Below are 24,750 nucleotides of genomic sequence, written 5' to 3' on the forward strand. Positions count from 1 at the left end.
CTGAACTTTAATATACAAGCTTGATAAAAATTACCATCAAAGAAGAAAATTTCAAATGGCACTTAGAGGCTTTTGCATCATAACTCTTCATTTATGTGTATATATACACACACACACACACACAGTATATACATGCATGTGTGTGTGTTTCTATTATATAATTAACTATATATAAAAAATAATTATATAACAGGATACACACACATTATGTAAACACACATTTTTATTTTTGGTGTGATTAAACTATTATTTTCATAAAAAATGAGCAAAATCTCATGAAAACAATCTGATATTTTTTGTTACTTAAATTGACAGTTTATAATCATTGAGCGTTTGGGGTTTAAAAGGCATAGAAATAATGTTTTAAAAAAAACACACACAGGAAGTGACAGTTTTAAGAAAATGTAAAAAATTTGTATTGCAACTTTATTTTCATTCATATTAAAGTCGCCCACTGTAATGCATTCTCACTGTTTTAATGGAGACACTTCGTTATCTTCTGTATTATATCAGCACAAATGAGCTCTTCACATCTCTGTAGTGTTCATGACTGGTAACGGCAGAACTCCTGATGGTTCTGATGGTTCTGATGGTTCTGTTGGTTCTGCGTGTCATTTGCCGAGGCTGAAGAAGCCGAGCGCTTGTGTTGCTGGTCTCACGTTCACGTCCACACTGGCTTTAATGTTTCTGAATGTTGAGCTGTCGAAGTTCGCCACTAGTTTCTTGGGTCCGAGTCTGTAGGGACTGAACACCACCTTCAGCCTGATCCTCTGTCCCGGGCCGAGCTCAACAGCACTGCACACACACACACACACACACACACACACAGGTTTGTTTTGCTATACTTGTGAGGACATTCCATAAGCATAATGGTTTTTATATTGTACAAACTGTATATTCTGTCTCCTTACACTTTCCATCACTCACACACACACACACACACAAACCTAGCCATCTCACACAGGTCATGAACAGGATGTGTGTAGGAGAGCCGTGTCTCACCTGGACTGCTCAGTGTTTTTCAGCAAGCCGCTGCCGGTGAGCGTGACGGAGCAGTTGTTCAGCGGCGTGGGGAGAGGATTCTCAAACACCACCTCAGCACTCATCACCGAGCCCTGGAGAGGAGTCCCACTCACCTGACACACACACTGCAGGGTTAGTATATGTGTGTGTGTGTGTTTGTGTGTGAAGACTCACCGTGAGGTTGAGGGCTGGACTGTGTGGGACGATGTCTTTCTCCGCCAGATACGCCTCCTTTGCCTCAGTTTTCCCGGTTGCGATGGCAGAGACTTTGATGCAGTTGTTGTCCATCATCTTTGGCCCGTATACAGCGAACGGGACCACGAACGGGAGAGTTTGTTCTGAAACGAGCACAGTGTTTTTATTTGTGCCTTAAATTAATTATTAAAAACCTGTACCAATATAAGTGATATTCAGTGTTGGGTGTAAGTAATTAGTTACTGTAATTTAATTACTTTTCCCTTGAAAATGTAAAGTAAGGGATTACTCTTCATTTATCTGTAATTTAATTACAGTTACTTCTGATGTAATACTGTGTATAGATCAATCCGATCTCACTGCGATTCGTATGCATTTTATGAGGCGTCTAAATATTACGACCGCACTCGTACAAATTCGTGTAAAATATGTATGAAAAAAGTGTGAAATGTCATGAGATCAGACAGAAAACAATAGTGGGTTTAACATCAAAATATATTGTCTGATGTTAAAAAGTATGTTTTTATAATGTAACTGTAACGGTCACCAGGTGGAGTGCCCTTGAGAGTCACCAGAGGGCACTCCACACCAGATGTTCATGTTTCCCTCACAACTACATTTCCCAGAACTCACTGCCCGGACTCATCACTGATCACATTCACCTGTACCTCATTCACTGATTGCATTCACCTGTGTCTCATCCTGTTAGTGTGTCTATATATACCTTGTGTTCACATTCAGTGTTTGCGAAGTCTTGTTTAAGTGTTACACTGCATTTCTGAGCGTTTTCCGTGTTTGGTTTCTGGTTTTTGACTTTGGATTGTCTTTTGGATTTTGATTATTGCTGCCTGCCCTGACCTCTGCCTGTTTCCCAGATTCCCACTGTGTATCCTCCATTGTCCTGCCTGCTGATTCTCGACCCTGCCTGTACGACTATTCTTATATTAAAGCTGCATTTGGATCTTTATCTACAAGCCTCAGAGCAGTTCGTAACAGAAGACTTCGCCACACCGAGATCCAGCAACAACCGACCAACAAATGAATCCAGCAGCACAAATCCGGGAGTTTGCTGGTCAGATCGCGGCCTTGGCCCTGGATAGCCGTGATCTGTTCCAGTATACCTGGGGGTTTGTTCCTCTCGCTGCCTCCTGCTCTCTCGGTGATGAGGCTATTAAGCTGTGTTACCAGCTAGGGGCTAAGGAGGTCAACCCGAGGGAGCTCCCCAATCTCTCGGGTCTGAACTGGAGAGAGGCGGTCTCCGTTTGTGAAGAGAGTTTCATTCCAAAGCCTCATCACGTCTCAGCAGAGCTTCCAGAGCCTCGTCACGTCTCAGCAGAGCTTCCACAGCCCGCGCTCACAGTCAGCCCTGCCGAGCCCGCGCTCACCGTCAGCCCTGCCGAGCCCCCGCTCACCGTCAGCCCTGCCGAGCCCGCGCTCACCGTCAGCCCTGCCGAGCCCCCGCTCACCTTCCAGCCAGAGACCGTCAAACCAGAGTCTCGTCCCGCCGAGACAGCCCAGCCAGAGTCTCGTCCCGCCGAGACAGCCCAGCCAGTGTCTCGTCCCGCCGAGACAGCCCAGCCAAAGTCTCGTCCCGCCGAGACAGCCCAGCCAGAGTCTCGTCCCGCCGAGACAGCCCAGCCAGTGTCTCGTCCCGCCGAGACAGCCCAGCCAAAGTCTCGTCCCGCCGAGACAGCCCAGCCAGAGTCTCTTCCCGCCGAGACAGCCCAGCCAGAGTCTCTTCCCGCCGAGACAGCCCAGCCAGAGTCTCGTCCCGCCGAGACAGCCCAGCCAGAGTCTCGTCCCGCCGAGACAGCCCAGCCAGAGTCTCGTCCCGCCGAGACAGCCCAGCCAGAGTCTCGTCCCGCCGAGACAGCCCAGCCAGAGTCTCGTCCCGCCGAGACAGCCCAGCCAGAGTCTCGTCCCGCCGAGACAGCCCAGCCAGAGTCTCGTCCCGCCGAGACAGCCCAGCCAGAGTCTCGTCCCGCCGAGACAGCCCAGCCAGAGTCTCGTCCCGCCGAGACAGCCCAGCCAGAGTCTCGTCCCGCCGAGACAGCCCAGCCAGAGTCTCGTCCCGCCGAGACAGCCCAGCCAGAGTCTCGCCCCGCCGAGACAGCCCAGCCAGAGTCTCGCCCCGCCGAGACAGCCCAGCCAGAGTCTCGCCCCGCCGAGACAGCCCAGCCAGAGTCTCGCCCCGCCGAGACAGCCCAGCCAGAGTCTCGTCCCGCCGAGACAGCCCAGCCAGAGTCTCGTCCCGCCGAGAAAGCCCAGCCAGAGTCTCGTCCCGCCGAGAAAGCCCAGCCAGAGTTCCGTCCCGCCGAGAAAGCCCAGCCAGAGTTCCATGTCAGCCCTGCCGAGTCTGAGCCTGTTCACGTCACTTCTGCCGAGACAGAGACGCTTCACGTCACTTCTGCCGAGCCAGTGTCTATGGACAAGATGGCCGACTCAGAGACTCTTCAATGTACTTCTGCAAATTCAGAGATTGTTCACGTCACTTCTGCCGAGCCAGAGACGCTCCACGTCACTTCTGCCGAGCCAGAGACGCTCCACGTCACTTCTGCCGAGCCAGAGACGCTCCACGTCACTTCTGCCGAGCCAGAGACGCTCCACGTCACTTCTGCCGAGCCAGAGACGCTTCACATCACTTCTGCCGAGCCAGAGACGCTTCACGTCACTTCTGCCGAGCCAGAGACGCTTCACTTCACTTCTGCCGAGCCAGAGATGCGTCACTTCACTTCTGCCGAGCCAGAGACGCTTCAAGTCACTTCTGCCGAGCCAGAGACGCTTCACGTCACTTCTGCCGAGCCAGAGACGCTTCACGTCACTTCTGCCGAGCCAGAGACGCTTCACTTCACTTCTGCCGAGCCAGAGATGCGTCACTTCACTTCTGCCGAGCCAGAGACGCTTCAAGTCACTTCTGCCGAGCCAGAGACGCTTCACGTCACTTCTGCCGAGCCAGAGACGCTTCACGTCACTTCTGCCGAGCCAGAGACGCTTCACGTCACTTCTGCCGAGCCAGAGACGCTTCACGTCACTTCTGCCGAGCCAGAGACGCGTCACTTCACTTCTGCCGAGCCAGAGACGCTTCAAGTCACTTCTGCCGAGCCAGAGACGCTTCACGTCACTTCTGCCGAGCCAGAGACGCTTCAAGTCACTTCTGCCGAGCCAGAGACGCTTCAAGTCACTTCTGCCGAGCCAGAGACGCTTCACGTCACTTCTGCCGAGCCAGAGACGCTTCAAGTCACTTCTGCCGAGCCAGAGACGCTTCACGTCACTTCTGCCGAGCCAGAGACGCGTCACTTCACTTCTGCCGAGCCAGAGACGCTTCAAGTCACTTCTGCCGAGCCAGAGACGCTTCACGTCACTTCTGCCGAGCCAGAGACGCTTCAAGTCACTTCTGCCGAGCCAGAGACGCTTCAAGTCACTTCTGCCGAGCCAGAGACGCTTCACGTCACTTCTGCCGAGCCAGAGACGCTTCAAGTCACTTCTGCCGAGCCAGAGACGCTCCACGTCACTTCTGCCGAGCCAGAGACGCTCCACGTCACTTCTGCCGAGCCAGAGACGCTCCACGTCACTTCTGCCGAGCCAGAGACGCTCCACGTCACTTCTGCCGAGCCAGAGACGCTCCACGTCACTTCTGCCGAGCCAGAGACGCTCCACGTCACTTCTGCCGAGCCAGAGACGCTCCACGTCACTTCTGCCGAGCCAGAGACGCTCCACGTCACTTCTGCCGAGCCAGTGTCTAAAGACAAGATGGCCGCCTCCAAGCCAGTGTCTACGGACAAGATGGCCGCCTCCATGCCAGTGTCTACGGACAAGATGGCCGCCTCCAAGCCAGTGTCTACGGACAAGATGGCCGCCTCCAAGCCAGTGTCTACTGCCAAGATGGCCGCCTCCATGCCAGTGTCTCCGGACAAGATGGCCGCCTCCAAGCCAGTGTCTCCGGACAAGATGGCCGACCCAGTGTCTCCGGACAAGATGGCCGACCCAGTGTCTCCGGACAAGATGGCCGACCCAGTGTCTGTTCCTGAGTTTGTTTCTGTGTTTGTGACAATTTCTGTTCTAGTGTCTGTTCCTGAGCCGGTGTCTGTTCCTGAGCTGGTGTCTGGTCCCGAGCCGGTGTCTGGTCCTGAGAGGGCATCACCGCCCAGGCCGCCCGAGGGGTCTTCACCGCCGTGGCCGCCCGAGGGGTCTTCACCGCCGTGGCCACCTGAGGGGTCTTCACCGCCGTGGCCGCCCGAGGGGTCTTCACCGCCGTGGCCGCCCGAGGAGCCTGCTCCGCCCTGGCCGCCTGCACGGCCTGCTCCGCCCTGGCCGCCTGCACAGCCTGGTCTTCCGTCCTAGTTTCCAGGCCCTATTCTGCTCCACAGGCCTGGCCCTCCATCCCTCCCCCGGATCCGCCTCCGCTCCACCTCCCTCCTGAACTGTTTTTGGAGCGTCTGGAAGCCGCTCTTTGGGGGGGGGCTATGTAACGGTCACCAGGTGGAGTGCCCTTGAGAGTCACCAGAGGGCACTCCACACCAGATGTTCATGTTTCCCTCACAACTACATTTCCCAGAACTCACTGCCCGGACTCATCACTGATCACATTCACCTGTACCTCATTCACTGATTGCATTCACCTGTGTCTCATCCTGTTAGTGTGTCTATATATACCTTGTGTTCACATTCAGTGTTTGCGAAGTCTTGTTTAAGTGTTACACTGCATTTCTGAGCGTTTTCCGTGTTTGGTTTCTGGTTTTTGACTTTGGATTGTCTTTTGGATTTTGATTATTGCTGCCTGCCCTGACCTCTGCCTGTTTCCCAGATTCCCACTGTGTATCCTCCATTGTCCTGCCTGCTGATTCTCGACCCTGCCTGTACGACTATTCTTATATTAAAGCTGCATTTGGATCTTTATCTACAAGCCTCAGAGCAGTTCGTAACAGTAACCTTCTCCTTGGTCTGTTTAAGGATAATTCATGCAATTTTATAGTATTTATTTGAAAGAATTAAAACAGATTCATGTCTATCCTTGTATTATTCAGCTGGTTAAGATTGATATGGGATTTTGAAAGTAATTAGTAATTAAAAATAATTAAATACTTTTTAAAGAGAGTAATTATTACAGTAATCTAATTACACTGTTGAAGATGTAATTAGTAACTAGTAATTAATTACTTTTTTAGAGTAACTTAACCCAACACTGGTGATATTATCTCTCAAGAAACATTACATTCTGAATTAATCAGGAATTGAATTGCATTTAACAAAGTAATTTTAGGACCATTCAAATTTGAATTGACATCAACATTAGACGTTAGACGATTGTTAATTTTTTTGTTAAATTTTTTTAAAACGGCATAAATTAAAGGGAAGCACAACAAATACTATTTTTACATTACAGTCATGGTAATTTGGGGATTTAAAGAGTTTAATTAATCTTAAAATGGTCCTTAAAACAGGCTTCATTTTCTTTATGAAATGTAAAATATAACATATAAATTATGCATTTGTGTGTGTGTGTGTGTGAGAGAGGTTTTGCATGTACTGGGTGACACTGGTTTTGCTGGTGTATCCGCACCTGTGTTGGGTTGCAGTTGTATGTCGGTGGAGTCGCTCCACACGTTGGCCGCTGGGCTTCCGGTGTATCTCATGACCTGAGCGCTCATCTTCAGCTCCAGATCTTGTGCTTGTGTGTTGTCAGTCCTCAGAACGAGCTTGAGTTTGATGTCGGTGCCGTTCAGCGGTGGCGAGTCCAGTCTGATGTTCATCTGCAGGGTTGGACGAGGCGCTTCGCTCGGCTTCAGGCCGGTCACTCGCTTCACGGCCTCGTCGAACACGCTTCTCTCCTTCACAGAACCTGAGGACAAACAGATGGTCAGGCTTGAAACATTAATAGCTAACACTTTTACAAAGCTCTTTCTTATTAAAATAAAAAATAGAATAACATGTTTAGAAATTATACGTATACACTATATTGCCAAAAGTATTTGGACACCAAATAATTGAATTCGGGTGTTTTAATCACTTCCATGGCACAGTGGAGGAGTAAAGTGGAGTGTATAGTGTGTTATATAGTGTGTGTGTGTGTGAGACGGACCCTCTGGGTGCTTGTACTGGTCTGTGATGTCTCGTCTGGTGTTGCTGCCCACTGCTTTGGTGCTGATATTCTGACCGATGGTTTTCGTGTCTGAGAGGATCTTCTTCTTGGAACCGTTGGCCATGACCAGCCATGTGACTTTATCAGCGTTCACCTCTCCGAACACGAACGGCACGTCGTACTGGACATCGGTGTGACCCTGCAGGATGGCCTTCACCGGCGCCGGACCACAGCAGTAAATTCCTGAATGTAGAGGAGAGATTGTGTGTTAAATCACTCCAGTCAGTCAGTGTGAGTGTGTGTGTGTGTGTGTGTGTGTTTGTGTAGGGTTGCCTGGATGTAATGGAAAGGTTTTGTGTTAAATCACTCCAGGTGGTGTGATCTAAATATGATCTGTAGCATACAATATAATATAATGAGCAGACGTGGACCTGCGCTCTTCTCCTGTGGCGTCGGGTCCAGAACCTGCCAGCCGTCGTAGAGCGAGTCGTCGGAGAGATCCGGGCGCCTCATCCATCCCTCCACCCACACGTGATAGTTCCTGCGTCACAGGAGTGGACCAGATCAGCCTCTGAGTCAGCCAGCGAGACGTCACATGAGAACTGAAGCTCTTACCAAACACTGTCCAGGTTGCGTTTGGGTCTCACACCGTAGTCGCTGAAGTACTCGTCGATGAGGAGGTTCTGATCCGTGTCGTGAGCCGACTGATAGTTGGTGACGACGCGACACGGGATCCCCAAACACCTCAACACTGCAGCGGAACAAGAGTTAACTCAAGCCTCTACAAACACACCTCTGGTACTTAAAGGGTACATATCATTCATTTTACTTATAAATCATACATTTGTGGTCTATATAAAGCATAACTGCAATGCTTGGGTCTGAATTCCTCATTATTATAGCTCTACAGGCCCCTTTTCTGATGTGCGTCTGTGAGCAGGTAATTTCAAAGCGGCCCCTTTAAATAAAAAGGAGATGCGTCACACCCCGCCCGCTCTCCCGCTCGATGAGTTCACGGTCGGTTCAACTCCCCGCGTTCGGCCATTATTGTAGTTTGATAAGAGATATACGATTACTATAGCTTCAAAGAACATTTTTATTCACGTTAACAAAATGTCAACAACGGAAGACTTGTCCATCAAGCCTTACATATTCGAGCCAGAGCGAGCGAGTCGATAAAGACGACGACGAACCTGCAGAACAACCTCTTCATATGGATGCAGTGGTATGTGAGTTAACTGTTTTGTGTTATTAGTGAAAGTCGACTATTTCTCTTGTTAAAACAAGCACACTGACGAGATAAATGACTGCGGTCTAATCTTACCACTGAAAATCTGTACTGATAATAATATGATAACTTACGTTTAGAATTTAAACGTCAGAAAACACAGCAGCTAAATGATAGAAGGAATTTACCCCTCATTCAGACGAAGTCAATCGGTAAACCTTTCTGTATACTGGCGGAGGTTGTTGATCCGGTCACTACAACCAAAAACCGAACATTTTGACTAGCCCTCTCTCGTAACTTCTGCATCATTGAGCTCGGACTACAAAATCGGAGCGAGAAATAATAATGGCGGATAGCTCGAAGTGTTGGACCGGTAGTCGATGTCTTTATTTGGCAGTTCCGATGCAAATACGGTGATGTTATAGTTCAAAAAAGTAATAAAAAACAGAAAAATCCGAACAGGTTGAAAAATATGACCAAAACAGAATATAAAGATATAAACGAAGCACCTGAAGTGAATAATTTCATCTTTTCTGTACTTATAAACACTCCAAATATACAACAAAATGCATTTAAGGGCTAAAAAAGTGGATTTTGCATGATATGTGCCCTTTAATATAATATATAAAACCTTGTTTTAGTTTTAGCTAGTTGCCAACATCTCATTTTAATACGTTAACTTGGTGTATTATAATCGCTACAATAAATAAAACTGAAGTAAAGGTACCCGTGCACATGACCGCTGCAAACACCCAGCACTGCCCAAACTTGACCGGATGACAGTCGTATTTGATCCAGCGTCTCAGTATGTCCACACTGCTGCTCCAGTTGGAGGGAACGACTCCTCCGATGAACGACCCGTCCCACTGACCCATCAGAACCCCCTTATCATCGTCCGAGTTTATCTGCACAACACATCGGGGAGGTGTAGTGTAGTTCAGTGTGGTGTAGATTAGTGGAGTTGTGTGTTGTGTAGTTGTGTAGTGTAGTGTAGTATAGATTAGTGAAGTTGTGTGTTGAGTAGTGTGTAGTGTAGTTTACCATGGAGCTGACGACTCGACTGATGTAGATGGGGTTACAGCGCGCTGAATGATCCTCCTGTGCGTCTTTCAGACACTTTGGGTTCAGATCCAGCAGCTTCAGACAGATATCCACGATATCATCCTCAAACTAGACAAACCAGAGTCGTCGAGATCACTGTTGTGTGACGTTCATGTGTGTGTTTAACTCTATAAATCTGTATTCCCCATACATTCTCCATATTCTCACTATATGAGCCATAAAAGCCTGTTGGATTGAGTGTGATATGCTGAACATATAGTCTTCTGTTTATGGGTTATTTGAATGTCTGGTGTGTGTGTGTGTGTGTGTGTGTGTGTGTGTGTGTGTGTGTGTGTGTGTGTGTGTGTCCTCACCTGACCGTAGTCCCAGCTAATGCTGGTGATGTATTCATCCACTCCCTTATACACGATCCCCTGCTCGTTCATGACGTATTCCTGCCTCTCCGCTTCGTCCGGCAGAAACACCCAGTCATCTGGAGAGAGAAGATTTGGGAGATTTTTTTTAGTTAATTTACCTTTATATGACTAGATTTGATCAGTACATAACCTAAATTCCACAATAACTCACACTTTCATGCATAACCCTTTTAATTCAGCTCTAAATATCTAACATCGGGAGTCTTTGCTGATCCTCTCGTGGGGAATAAATAATAACACATGATATTAGATGGCTGTAGATGATCTTATATCTGTATATGGAGTAGAGGAGCTGTTCTGCGGGTCCTGAAGCCAGATTATCTTCACTGTGTATTCAGACACACATGTAGACATTATTAAAAAAAAATGGGAAAGTTTTAGCATTTTGAGTTTGAATTTTGAGCATTTTCAGTTTTTTCTGTGTGTACTGAAGCATTCCAGACGTTCCACTCATCCCGAAGGGGCTCAGATTGACCCGAGAGGATTTGCTAATATTTTAGATTTCAACCTCAAAACTCAAACTGATGTGTGTGTAATCGAGGTTCAAGTGCAACAACAGTCCTGGAGTCGTGGACCGCTCTGATGAACTGACCCGAGGGGCGGAGGAGTGTGAGTGTGTCTTGTGTAAGGATGGGGAGTGTGTGTGTGTGTGTGTGTACCTTTACACCAGGGGTTGAACAGCACCGTCACGGCTCTCTCGAAGGTCACGGCGCTGGAGCCGCTCCTCAGTGTCAGCGAGTACTGGCCCACACAGGCGTTCGAGGGACACGTGACGGACAGGACGGCACTGGAGGAGGAGCTGCTCGACACCGACACACTCCAGGATACAGGACCAGAACCAGAACCAGGACCAGGACCAGAACCAGAGGAGCTGAAAGAGGAGCGCGTGCCCTTCTGTTCACACGCACCAGGACCTGCAGTCAACAGAACACACCAGAACACACCAGTCAATAGATAGATAAATCTATCTGTCTGTCTGTCTGTCTATGTATCTATCTATGTATGTATGTATCTATCTATCTATCTATCTATCTATCTATCTATCTATCTATCTATCTATCTATCTATCTATCTATCTATCTATCTATCTATCTATCAATCAATCAATCAATCAATCAATCATGTGTGTGTGTGTGTGTGTGTGTTCACCTGTCTCCACAGTGATGTGGATGTCCCCTGGATCGAGTCTCTCGGCGCTGACCGTCAGACTGAAGGCTTTTCCCCTGCGGATGATCAGTCGCTCCAGTGTGATTTCATCGGTGTGATGGTCGGTGTTGTTCTTCACACACTGGAAATCCACTTTCATCATCACAGCCGCTGCAAACACACGGTTAGTTCGTTACTTCATAACTAGTTCATCCAGTTTATCTCAGCTGAGAAATGAGATGTTTCGTCACAGAAAGATCGGGTGTGTCTGTCCTGATGAATGAAGACCCGTCCGATAACATCTCAAATATCTTATGATAACACTTAATTCACAGATTTATTGTGACACACTCTGGTGAAATCACTACAAGCCAAACCCTATTGTAAGTACTTGTATTCAGTTATTATTACTCAGAACTTAATTGGATAATTACTATGGTAGCTTGTTTCTGCCTAACCCTAACCCTGCCATTGGAAAAAAAATCCAGTATAATTTATAATAATTTAGATAATTTTCGGATTTAGAAATAAACTCAGAATTTCTAGAAATAAACTTGGAATTACAATAAATAAATCAAAATTACTATAAACCTGGATTTCACAAACATGGAGTTTCAAGATAAAAACGGTCAGTTTCTTATTGTTTTATTCAGTGGCAGAAACAATCTTCTATAAGTCACAGAGTAACAAGCTCACCTTAACGATAATGTGTGTAAAGTGTTCTAATAAAGAGATGTTTCCACTGCTTTTATAAAGACAAACAAACCCTGAACACTAACAGTCTGTTGGTGATATTAGTTACTGTACTAACAGAAACACTAAACCAGTAAACACTCGTAAAAAATCTCGTTAGTTAATTACGTGTAACTATGCTTTGTTTACTCGTCACACACATGCACTAGTGTAAAGACAACTAAACATCAGTTTCACTCACCCTGATCTCGGCCGACAGCGCTTCTGCTTCTCAGATCCACACTCATGCTCCGTCAGTGTGTGTGTGTGTGTGTGTGTGTGTGTGGTGCTTTATACCGCTAGAGCCCTACCCTTCACTCCCACGAGTCAAGAACACTGAATCCTCCCATCTGTCATCTATCTGAGTGTATTACCAAACCCAGTGATGATGAAACTCTCTGACTGACTGATGCAGAAATAATCCCAGTTATGATGAAGAACATCAGTGGATCTTAAAGAGCAATACAGTTATTAATCTTTGTGTTAGTTAATAAACTTGTCATTATTACGGTAGCTCAGCTGTTAAATAATACTATCAGATACAAATTTTGATTTTAATATTTTAGTAAATGTTTAACATTAACTGAACCTTATTGTAAATAATACTTGTATTATGTATTTATGAATCATAATTTTTACGTTTAAAGTTTACTTTGGCTTAAAGTCCCCATGAAATCAAGTTTTTCCTAAAGGATTCTGAAATGATTTGATAAAGCAGTGAATGTACAGTGTTTATGATGTTTATTAACACGAGGTCTGAGACAGTCCTTCACTGAACAACACATGCTCTAGGAAACAGATTTATTTTCACATCTTTCTCCTTTGACTTTGAAATGTGCAGGATCCAGAAAAAAGGATCAATAAATATGTATTGATTTAATATTCAGTAAAACACACTCTTCCTCAGTGTTTCTGTCTCGGTCTCCAGCACAAACATCCACACACTCTTAGATTCACTGGAGAACAGCAATGACTGGAGATATGAAGTCTTGATCATGAAGGAAAGCATGAAAATGAAGCGAGTTTGAGCTTAAAACAAGAACAAATATCTGACATCCAAGTCTGAAAAATAAACTTAAAGGGATAGTTCACTTTGAAATTAATTTTTGATATGTTTTATCTTACCTCAAGGGCATCCAAGATGTAGGTGTCTTTATTTTCACAGTATTTTCAATTTTGACATTTTTCAGTCAAACCGTTGTTGTCTATCAGTCATACACTGGAGGCTATGGGATGGACAGAGAAGTCCAAATTAAACATGATTTAATGACTCGTAAATGTAAGTACACATTGATGGCCTAAGTCCTAAGACACGAAACGAGCGGTTTGTGTGAGAAAACCAACAGTATTTATATCGTTTTTACCTCGTGTAATCACAGTGATCTGAATCAGTTGTTCAATTGAACCGAACTGAATCAGTTCAATGTTACGCCGGAAGTGATCGCTTGCGTGTGACGTCACTCAATATTTACACGGAGATTTCGGAAGTTTTACCTTTTACTAAACATATTTAGATATACCGAAATCGTCTTCCATTGCGGTTTCCCGTATATCTAAATATGTTTAACGAAAGGTGAAACTTCTGAAATCTCTGTATAAACAAAGAGTGACGTAGCAATCACTTCCAGACCGAAGCGCCCGTGCCGTCAGATCATTTTGTCGTGGCTGTGATTACACGAGGTAAAAACAACATAAGTACTGTTGGTTTTCTCACACAAACCGCTCATTTCGTGTCTTAGGCCATCAATGTGTACTTACATTTACGAGTCACTAAATCATGTTTAATTTGGACTTCTCTGTGCTGCTCTTTGGTGGACCCCCTTAGCCTCCAGTGTATGACTGATAGACAACAACGGTTTGACTGAAAAATGTCAAAATTGAAAATACTGTGGAAACAAAGACACCTACATCTTGGATGCCCTTGAGGTCAGATAAAACATATCAAACATTAATTTCAAAGTGAACCATCCCTTTAATTTAAAATTTTTTTTTAAAATAAACAAGATAACGAGAGAGAAACTCTGAGGAAGAGCGTCGTGATTTCCCGCTCGGATGATTGTCACTTCAGGCACTTATTGGGAACAACAGAACGGAAATCATGAGTGAAATCAAGCATTCAGACTGAGGAACACGAGGAAGTGGCGTCACGCGCCCAGAAATAACAGACATCGTTCATGTTCTTATTGCTGAACACCGAGCTTTAGCGGTCCTTCTCGTTCATCGCTCTGAACGTGAATCAGCTCAGCGTCTCCCGATCTCTCCGTGTGTCGCGTGGCGATCGGCTCCGGCGCGAAGCGTCTCGTGTGACGGATCAGAACCGGCCGCTGCGGCTCATGGTGAGCGGGAGCGAGACCGACGACAGCGACGACACTTCCCAGTACAGACTCCGGGACAAGAAGAGCTGGTACAGGACCACCACTGAGATCGACTGGCACAGGATCACGCCGATCGTGACCACCTGCGGACACGAGACGAGACGTGAGGGACGAGACAGACGTATTTCTAGTTCTGCTGTTGAGTTTCTCTTTACCTTTTCTTTCTGATGTTCGTTGAGCAACACCGAGAACAGAACCAGCGCTGGATGACAGAGGAACCACAGAAAACAGCCCTGAAACAGACCGCAGATTTCATGTTTCTGAAAGAGTCTCTTCTAAACGGCGGCGTTTATATGATCAAAACTACAGTAAAACAGTGAAATATTCCTCCAGTGTAAATCATCTGTTCTCTATGTGAATATACAGTAAAGTGTAATTTATTCCTGTGATTTACTCCAGTCTTCAATGTCACATGATCCTTCAGAAATCACTCTAATATGAGGATCTGATGATCAAGACACAGTTATGATTATTCTCAGTGTTGAACACAGTTGTACATTACCACTCAAAAGTTGTAATACTTTTATTCATCAAGGACGCATTTAAATTGGTCAAAGAAGGATCATGTGACACTGAAGACTGGAGTAATGATGCTGAAAATTCACATAATATTCAATATATTCACATAGAGAATAGAGGATTTACACTGGAGTGATATTTCACAGTTTATTCTGTATTTTTGATCAATTAATGCAGGTTTGAGCAGAAGAGACTCTTTCAGAAACAGAAACATCTTCAGTGTTGCACAGTTTCCAGAGTCAGACAGGAGGAGGAGTGTGTTTGCCTTGGCGAAGCTGAGGTAGAAGTCTCTCTTGAGCGCGCTCCGCTCCGCCGAGACCATCTGATACAGCACTGACGCCAGAAACACAGCGAGAGAGACACGCAGCGCCATCAGGAGCCACACACACACACCGCCGGAGGAGTGGAAGCTGTGGTGATCCGCCTCCTCAAACTGCTCCCAGATCAGCAGCGCCCCCTGCAGACACACACAGAAATCCATGCAATTATCAGTGAATGAAGCCCTGTGTGTGTGTGTGTGTGAGCGCGGCTGACCTGAGCGATGACGACGGCCAGCGCGAGTGCAGTGGAGGCGGGTGTGGAGTCCCACTGGAGCGGTTTACACTGAGACTTCCTTCTGCGACTCAGAGACCAGCCCACACACAGACTCAACAACATGTAGAGCATCTGCACCTGCGCGATCATGTCACACACTGACACACACACACAACATTACATTCATGCATTTGCAAGACACTTTTATCCAACACGGCTTCGAGGAACTCGTTATCAGTTCCACCCGCGACTCACGTTCAGCGAGGCTCCCGGTCAGCGGCGTCCCCACACCGTCTCGAGCGTATCTGAGGGTCAGAACACACACACACACATCAGCACAGCGCCTCGTCCGGATCACGCTACAGTGCTTCAGTAAGCAGATCTGACCGGCTCATGTGGATGAAGTTGAGCAGGACGGACGCTCCCTGTAGCATCAGCGCAGCGGTCAGAACCTTCAGAACCGTTAGCATCGGGCCGCCCTTCCTCAGCGCCTGCCACAGCGGCGGAGCGTAGATGCACGACGCCACGAAGTACGCCACCATCAGCAGCGAGTAGAAACTGTGGAGCCCTGCAACCACATGCATGACTGTCAAAAACCATTTCAACGATTATAGCAATTTACACGTAATCGCTAATCGCACTGAAACCCGTTTGGCTTATCGTGATCCTGAAATCTCAAAGTCTGTGATGATCGTTAATGTGCAGCGTGTCAGTGAAGCTCGGCTCCGTAATCGCGGCTCGCTCTGAAACACTGACGCGAGTTTGAATCGCTTATAACGAACATTAGAAGAAGCAACACGCGTCAAACATCTTTCCAGACATGAGACGCATTTATGAACCTCTCGTCCAACAGAATAACACACTTTACTGCACACACACTTCATCTGGACAGCTGAGATGATGCGCTTCTCACACAGAATACAACAGTCGTGTGTTTATTAGTCGTGTTTAATGTGTGTGTGTGGTGCCCTCTGGTGTTCAGACGGAGTATTTACTCCCGATCAGCCGTACTTCACTGACAAGCTGCACATTTAATAATCGGTTTCATTGTGATGAATTGTGCAAGCCTAATTTGAAGGGTTCTCACCGGCCTCCTCGGCGCTGAAGTGATCCAGTGGGTTTCCCGCGGCGTCGGGGTTTAGCATGGTGATCTGGAAGCGGACGTGTTCTTGCGCGCCGTCGATCTGCGTCTCCTGACAGGTGTAGCGGTCCGCGTACATCACGTGCCACGTCTGAGGCGAGGACTGGTGCGGGATCGTCTGGTTCTGCTCCTCTTTGTTTAGATTAACTGAGAGTGTGAAACGTTATATGAACCGTTCATGACAAAAATCAACATGCTCTTTGTTCAGGTGCTTCAAAAACAGCTAAACTTTGTCCTTTTAGACTTTGTTTCCTTTAAGGCAGGATATCGCAGGCAAAAACACGTTTTATTTCATGCACTGCTCAGTCTTGATCTCTACTTTACATTACTATTGATAAAACTTCCCAAATTTACATTTAAGTGTTTTTTATTGCACTTTATCTATTTGCGTCTGTAGTTAATCATCTTTAACATCTTGAAAGGCTGTGAGAAACCTACAGTATATAGGTTTGTACCTATAGCATAGAGTATAGTATAGGTTATACTAGTATATAAATCTACAGTATATAAGTTTATACCTATAGCATAATTTATAGTATAGGTAAAACTAGATAAACCTACAGTATATAGTATAGTGTATAGTATAGGTTACACTAGTATATAAACCTACAGTATATTTTGTACATATAGTAAAGTGTATAGTATATAGGTAATAGTAGTGTTTAAACCTACAGTATATACAGTTGTGGTCAAAAGTTTACATATCCCTTCCAGAATCTGCAAAATGTTCATTATTTAACACAGCTATTAAAAAAGTGGGGGTGAAAACTTTTGAACAGGATGAAGATGTCCACATTTTTGCTGGAAAGGGTTCAAATATATGCAAAAGATGTTGGAAAACAAGGATTTTTCTGAAGATCATCATCGGGCAGTTGAACTGGACAAACGAGGGACTCGAGAACAACCATCATAAACATAATAAATACAGTCGTGGACACAGTATTAAGAATCAAGGGTGTGTAAACTTTTCAACCATTTTATAAATTCAGCTATTGTGGACAATATGTAAAGTAAAATATCTTATTTTAGGACAGCACTAAATAAAAAATATGCATTATGTATGATCCCTCTTATTTATATGTTTAGATTATAATTTATATAGTCTATATCGTAGATAGGTACATTTTTGATTATCATGATATACCGCTAGCGTCATATAAACATCGAGTGACTTATCTATGATGTGAATTAGGGTTCAGAGTTCACCGGTTCACTGGTTCAGATGCGAATGAATGACTCTTACTGGAGATCTCGGCTGATGTGACTCTCTCCTGACAGCTGAGATTGTCGAAGTCCTCGGTGTCCTGGATCAGCAGCAGTCTGGCCTCCTTCTGCACGGCCATCTGAACATCATACACACGGGACGACATCAGCCCGTTCTCACCTGTCACACACACACACACACGCATAGGATCAATCACGGCAATATTCCTGGACTGTCGCATCGCTCATCAAGCCTTCACATGCATGCATGTAAAAGAAAGCCAAAACAAAAATATGCATGCAAATACATTGGGGAAAAATGCAAATGCGTAATTTATTTTATTAATATATCATACACCCACCATGATACAGAAATCTTGTGATGTATTGCCCATAATTTTCTCTCGCCGCGTCACTCCTGAAAACCCCAGAAACCGTTTTTCCCGCTACAGGACATGAACTGAACAAAAGAACAATGAGAATGATAAAGAACACAAACATTATTTCATTTCAACAGAAGCTCTTATTCTCTTCATTCACTGCATTCAATGAGGTAATACAGTTCTTTTCCTCCCATCGGATGATTGACGTCTGCTACAACTAATCAGAATACGCCTTTTCAGTCTAGCGCAGTGAAGCAGCCAATGAGAGCGCAGCGGGGGCGGGGACAGAGTTTGGCTCCTACGTGTCAGCGCTGCCGGAAACCACTGCTAACTGTCGTGAGCGCTGTGTGTTTACGAAGCTCCCTGAAACCTGAAATCATGTAATAATTGATTGAAGAAATGTGGAGTAGTCAGTGAGTAACGCGACTGTTATTTAAAGCGCCGTCACTCGCGTTTCTGAGGAGACCACAGTGTTTCAGAGTAGATTAAGCGCTTTATTTTCACTGTCATGATTCACTTTAATCTTATCTACAGGTTAAACCTGTCAAACTGATGTGTGAAGATGAGCTGCAGCGAGTGTCGCACTGTACTGGTGACCGGAGGCGCGGGATTCATGTGAGTCCGTTATTATTGAACGTTAATATTATTAATATATAGTTAGTGTCACTGCATTAGACGAGAGAACATCGAATCACGAGTCATTTACTGTATAGAAAGATTCAAAAACTCACTTATTTGCACTGAGAAATGAGACAAACACTTTTTTTTGTGACCAGAAGGTTCAGCAAAAGTTATTTTCATATTCTAGAGATTCAAGCTACGTTTTTTTTTGTAATATGAATTAAAAAGTAATATGTAAGAAGTTACAGTTTCAAACTCATGAGTTTTTCTCAGTCAACTCATTGTGTTTCTCCCTGGAACATATTTAAAGTTCTCTTCAGTTTATTCCTTTATTTCTAATTTACTTGGTCTTAAAAAAGTCTTCAACAAGTCTTAAATTTTACAATAAAAGTCAAAAATATGACATAGAAAGTCAATATTATGATTGTCATATTACTTTTTGTCATAATTTCGACTTTTTATGTAATAATTCAGTCAAGTAGGCTAATTTCATTATCTGATTTATGGGATTATTTTCATTGAAATGCCGTAATTTCTACTTTTTGTCATCATTTCAATTTAGTATGTCATAATTTGACATGTCATTGTTTTGTTTTGATTTAGTATGTCATAATTTCTACGTTAGTGGTCGAGGAGAGCTGACAGAGCCAACTAAAAATAGAAAACTGTTCCATCTGTAGTGCATCAATGTGTAAAACATGTAAAAATATACCCCAAAATACCAGCCGACAGAAACACACTGAGAATCTGCAGTAAGACAATTCTACTTGAGTAGATGATCTGATAATGCCGTTCTGCTTGTGTTTCAGTGGATCTCATCTGATCTCTGCTCTGGCCGAGAGATTCCCACACTGGCGCATCATAAACATTGATAATGTGAGTTCTGTCTCTCTGCTCATCGGAACGGCACGAAACTCAGTAAAGGTTTTGGTAAAGCCGAACAACATCTCACTGAACGCTCGTTTACTGACACATCAGGCTCACATTTGGAACACAACTTGTTTAGATTTATGGCTTTGCTTTCTCACAGTTTTAGAGTAAAACATGGTTTTGAAAATACATATTTCACATAGGGAAGGCAAGCCAAGGCAAGGCAAGTTTATTTATTTAGCACATTTCATACACAATGGTAATTCAAATTACTTTACATAGAAGAAATTAAAATAATCAAAAGAAATCAGAATAATTAAAACATTTTAGAATACATTTTTTTATAAAAAATAAAATAAGTAAATAATTAAAACATAAACGTAAACAATTAAAAAATTATTTTGGCAAAATTTTCAGATCAATAAACGTAAAAGTCGTACGTTTAAAAAACGTAAAAAATTGTTTTAAGTTCACTCTGTTTTCTCTTCAGCAATAATCTGCCAAGTGTCGTATTTGAGATCAGAGATCAGACAATTTTCAGGTTTCACGTCAATGCTCAAAAAGTGAATAAATGATTTATAAATACAGCGTAAATATAATTTAGTGCCCTAAAAAGACATAATATCTAATAAAAAATGTTAAAAGTAAAGTTTAGTACATTAATTTAATTGAAATAAAAACAAATGTCAGTGAATTTTGACCGACACGCGAAATAGCACCAGAGGGTTAAATTGAATATCACACAAGTACGTCTTTTATAAGTCTACATCATGCTAGTGAATGTAATGCTGGTTTTAATAATAAATGGCTGGTTTAATTGTCATGACTGTAATAAGAGTTTACAGGTTCAACATGGTGTGTGTGTGTGTGTGTTTCGACTCGTGTGTTTCAGCTCCAGCGCTGCTCGAGTCTGCAGAACCTGCGGGGCGTCGAGGGAAACCGCTTCTACACATTCATCCCGGTACGGAGACGCCCCACTTTTAGCTCCGCGGCTCATAGCTCCTCCTCCGCGGCTCATAGCTCCTCCTCCGCGGCTCATAGCTCCTCCTCCGCGGCTCATAGCTCCTCCTCCTCCGCGGCTCATAGCTCGCGATCGTCCCGCTGACGAGTCTGTCCTTCTGTCCTTCAGGGCGATGTTTGCGATCCGCTCTTCATAGACCGCCTCTTCTCGTCGCAGCACATCGATGTCGTCTTCCACTGTGCGGCTGAAACTCACGTGGGTGAGGAAACGTCTGACGCTCAGAATCATTTGTTAACAAGCACGTACTCATTACTTCACTGAGATCATTGTTTCTGTGTTTGATTATTACATTGTTTAAATGAATGCATTTTACGCTTACTGTGATTTTGTATATGTACATTTCTGAAATGCATAACTTACTTCACACACAACAGAACCGGAAGACGATACCAACCCTAACCCTAATGCTTAGTTTTTGTTATTTTTGGACCAAAATGTATTTTCGATTGCTTCAAAACATTGTAAGTAACCCACTGATGTCACATGACTACTTTAATGATGTCTTTATTTCCTTTCTGGACGAGGACAGTACCGTACACACATGTTCAGTGGAGGGACAGAAAGCTCTCGGACTAAATCTAAAATATCTTGACCTGTGTTCTGGAGATGAACGGTCTGACGGCATGAGGGAGAGTCGTTAATGACATCATTTTAATTTTGAGGTGAATTAACCCTTTAATGCCCGTTATCCCCAGAGAGCTCGTTCCTGCGGCCGGCGCGCTTCATGCGTGTCAATGTGGACGGCACCGGGGTTCTGGTGCGAGCGGCGCTGCGGGCTCGAGTCCAGCGCTTCATCTACATCAGCACTGACGAGGTGTACGGACACAGTGTGGACCAGGTGTGTTCCCGCCGCAGACTCCACACACTTCCCCGTAGTGTTCACAGTCATGTGATGCTCCTCTTGTTTGCAGCCGTTCGATGAACTGAGTCCACAAAGACCCACCAACCCGTACTCGTCTTCCAAAGCTGCGGCGGAGAACATGGTGATGTCCTACTGGACCCAGCACAAGGTATGAGGATGAAGAGTCTCAGAGCAACATGTGCATCTCAGAAACACTGCATGAAGAATGCTCATTTATCATTTCTGTTTCCGTTTTTTCGATAAAAAAGGTCTTTCGCAATTGCAAGTTTATATCTTACAATTCTTAGAAAGAAACTATTTGCAAGATATGAAATCAGATGATTTGCGAGGGAAAAGTCCTTTTTTACATTTTTATTTCCTTGTGGAAACGAGCATCTGTAGTTTATACTGTACATGACTGTAATATTACATTTCATAATACACTCTCATTTGTTAACTTCAGTTAATGCACTAACTAACATGATCTGTTATTAATACGGATGTTCATATTCACGATTGTTCAGTGTTAATAATGCCGCAAACACTAAAACAGAGCTCCGAGTGTTGTCATGAAACGGGTCAGGGATGTCCTCCGACTGGTTGTGTGTGTTCTCTCTCCTCAGTTCCCGGCGTTGATCACGAGGAGCAGTAACGTGTACGGGCCGCGTCAGTATCATGAGAAGGTACGTGAGCAGAAGCGAGGCCGGTGTGTGCTGTTCTCTCATTAACACGCTGTGATTGTGTCTGATCAGGTGATTCCTAGATTCCTGTCGCTCATTCAACAGGAGCAGAAATGGTGAGTTGAACAGAACCTGTAATATTCAGTGTGTGTGTGTGTGTTCTCTATATCAGTGTTCCTGAACTCCTGAAACGCCTCCAGTGTAGCCTTCAGTTACTTCCGGGAACGAACACGTCACATTATTCCTCATTATAATAATTAATAATTAATGCGCAGAATAAAGGGGCGGGGCCTGGTTGAGTTAGTTAGTAGTGTGTTAAACTGGCAGTTATGGAAAGGGGCGGGGCATTTCCCAAACACACTCGAAGCGCTCGACCAATCACAACACACTGATCCAGCCGACCAATCAGAGCACAGTGTGCTTTCAGAAGGAGGGGCTTCATAGAGACAGGAAGTAAACAGGGCGTTACCAGAGAATGTCTAATTGAAGAGAATCTGCACTGGCTGGTTACTTCCGGGTTCTGGACTGGCTGCAGTAACGCGTCTCTGTCCATGCGGGGGCGCTCGCGGTCGAGTGCAGAATGAATGGGAGTCAATGGGGTTTCACACACAGAAATCCACTTTTCTCAGGATGTAATTTTTTGTCAAGTAATTTGAAAGTTGCATTCAAAAGGGAGGGCTAAGATAATACACTGCATTTTTAAGTTCACTTATCTGATCTAAAAATCCGTTCAAAAATGTGACGACGTCACACAATAGCAGAATGCTAGCGTGATCCGGCCTAACCTGTAAGACATCAAAAGGACATAAGACCTCGTTCATTCGACTTTTGGCCTATAATCTATATTGAACTTGCGGAATCAACAATAAAATCCATGTTAATTTAACGACAAGCAGGAGAAAGAGACACATTTAGCCGTTTAGCCCCATAGACTCCCATTCATTCTGCACTCGCCCGTGATCACCCCCAGTGGAATTCTAATGGAACTGCAACCAAGATGATCCACAACGGGGCTAATAGGAAGTGCCAAGGCTCTCCGTTAGACGGGCTCTGGCGTTACTGACAGACTGGGAAGAGAGGAGCCGCAACAATGGAGAATATGAGGAGAATAATCAACTTTCAAGGAACGTGCGCTTTAATAATGACTGAGTGTGTTGTTCAGCACGATCCAGGGCTCCGGCCTGCAGTCCAGACACTTCCTGTACGTGAGCGACGTCACAGACGCCTTCCTGACGGTGATGGAGAAGGGCATTCTGGGGGAGATCTACAACATCGGGAGCAGCTTTGAAATTCCCATCATTCAACTGGCCAGAGAACTAGTGAAAATGGTAGGGATGCCACAACTCTCTATATTTCGTAATCGTTCGTTACTTCACTGAGATCATTGTTTCTGCTTTAAATTATTACACTTTTGTAAATGTACATTTCTGAAATACATAACTCATTAGATGTTGTTTTGATTGAGTTTTATTGATCCGTTCGCAGAAAGTGAAGAACGTCTCCTGTGACGCGCTGGATGACTGGATGGAGTTTGTTGAAGACCGGTGTGTGTCCCGTCTAATGTTTGCAGGTCATGTTTGTGAGTGATATTCCATAAAGTAACTAACTATTGTTGCAGTCCTGTGACGGAGCTGCGGTATCCCATGAGGTCCGAGAAGCTGAGCCGGCTCGGATGGAGACCCAGCGTCACGTGGCAGGAGGGAATCCGGCGCACCAGTAAGACCAACAACACACATGTGCTTCCAGATGATGATGATGATGATGATGAAGAGTGTGACGCGTCTCTGGTGTTTTCAGTACAGTGGTATGAGGAGAACCCAAACTACTGGCCGGTGACCAGTGAAGATCAGGAGCACTCGCCAGAGTCATGTGACCAGACGCTTCACATCCAGTGCCTTTTCAAGTCAGACAGTACAGTCTAGCTCTGTATTAACTCTCTTATTTAAGTCTAATTGTTTATGGGAATATTTTGTATATTAATTTATGCAAGTGTCAGTCGATGAAGAACATGAGAAACTGTTTTCCACTTAAAAAGACCAAAAGTTGAAGATTTTTAAACTATTTATAAAGCTCATTTTGAAGAGACTCGAGCTCAGTTTCGGACCGTTGTCACTGTTTGTGCTCAGCTCGTTGATTATGAAAGATAAAGCTTCATTTGTATGATTACATGTATTGTTTTCAATCATATTTATGCTTTAATAAAAAGGGTTTGACAGGCTTGTAATGAGCGTCTGTTGATAATGATCACCGTGAGCTTGTTGTTTATAGTAATCATTTCTGAAAGTAAACACATTTATTAAGAATCAACTTTGCATCCGCTTTAACACACACCGTGTGTAAGTTGATAAGTGGACAGTATTTCCTCCTTAAAACTGCAGTGAACCAAAGACAGTCTCAAAAACACACTTTGAAATCGCTGGTGTTTCGGATGTCACAAACCACCTTGTAACCAATCAGATCAATAAAGGCCACATTTGGTAGTAATCTTTGTCTATTAAAATAAAAATACAACTTTTTCATTAAAATAAAACTTTCCTGAAACTCGTCCTGAAGCATTTACAAAATAACATTCCAAATTTACCCTAAACCTTTTGCTCAGTACATTTAGAGTTCTTCAAGGACTTTAGATACACATCAAATATCTCTGTAAAAATGTACACTTGTGAATATAAAATTTGGCA

General features: G+C 44.5%; 3 protein-coding genes across 6 annotated transcripts; 1 reads left to right on the forward strand and 2 right to left on the reverse strand.

Annotated features, from left to right (window-relative positions):
- Nucleotides 1-205: 205 nt before the first annotated feature.
- Nucleotides 206-13,130, reverse strand: tgm8 (transglutaminase 8). Of its 3 annotated transcripts, none has more exons than XM_089134566.1 (13): nt 13,007-13,130; nt 11,153-11,320; nt 10,663-10,917; nt 9,941-10,059; nt 9,567-9,695; nt 9,253-9,430; nt 7,913-8,048; nt 7,729-7,838; nt 7,298-7,540; nt 6,779-7,057; nt 1,198-1,361; nt 1,003-1,136; nt 206-795 (listed from the first exon to the last, which is right to left on the reverse strand). In XM_089134566.1, exons 2-13 carry the CDS (start codon nt 11,310-11,312, stop codon nt 612-614), a joined length of 2,091 nt encoding a protein of 696 aa, XP_088990692.1. In that variant the 5' UTR covers nt 11,313-11,320; nt 13,007-13,130; the 3' UTR covers nt 206-611. The 3 variants fall into 3 exon arrangements, with proteins under 3 accessions (XP_088990692.1, XP_039510368.2, XP_088990693.1); XM_039654434.2 differs by lacking the exon at nt 13,007-13,130 and adding an exon at nt 12,084-12,190; XM_089134567.1 differs by lacking the exons at nt 9,567-9,695; nt 13,007-13,130 and adding an exon at nt 12,084-12,190.
- A 717-nt stretch (nt 13,131-13,847) lies between these two features.
- On the reverse strand, nt 13,848-18,238 carry gpr180 (G protein-coupled receptor 180). The gene is made up of 9 exons (XM_039654455.2): nt 18,016-18,238; nt 17,694-17,834; nt 16,397-16,597; nt 15,697-15,877; nt 15,565-15,614; nt 15,310-15,467; nt 15,041-15,232; nt 14,412-14,489; nt 13,848-14,339 (listed from the first exon to the last, which is right to left on the reverse strand). The coding sequence occupies exons 1-9, from the start codon at nt 18,152-18,154 to the stop codon at nt 14,193-14,195; spliced, it is 1,287 nt and encodes a 428-aa protein (XP_039510389.1). The 5' UTR covers nt 18,155-18,238; the 3' UTR covers nt 13,848-14,192.
- Nucleotides 18,145-24,322, forward strand: tgds (TDP-glucose 4,6-dehydratase). Of its 2 annotated transcripts, none has more exons than XM_039654471.2 (12): nt 18,145-18,651; nt 19,467-19,533; nt 20,420-20,488; nt 20,657-20,747; nt 21,244-21,386; nt 21,460-21,558; nt 22,013-22,072; nt 22,142-22,185; nt 23,232-23,397; nt 23,555-23,613; nt 23,688-23,785; nt 23,867-24,322. In XM_039654471.2, the coding sequence occupies exons 1-12, from the start codon at nt 18,599-18,601 to the stop codon at nt 23,989-23,991; spliced, it is 1,074 nt and encodes a 357-aa protein (XP_039510405.2). In that variant the 5' UTR covers nt 18,145-18,598; the 3' UTR covers nt 23,992-24,322. The 2 variants fall into 2 exon arrangements, with proteins under 2 accessions (XP_039510405.2, XP_088990695.1); XM_089134569.1 differs by having other exon boundaries at nt 23,872-24,322.
- The last annotated feature ends 428 nt before the right edge of the window (nt 24,323-24,750 follow it).

The sequence above is a fragment of the Pimephales promelas genome, chromosome 8 (assembly GCF_988280905.1).
Source record: "Pimephales promelas chromosome 8, fPimPro1.hap1.1, whole genome shotgun sequence".
Taxonomy (NCBI): domain Eukaryota; kingdom Metazoa; phylum Chordata; class Actinopteri; order Cypriniformes; family Leuciscidae; genus Pimephales; species Pimephales promelas.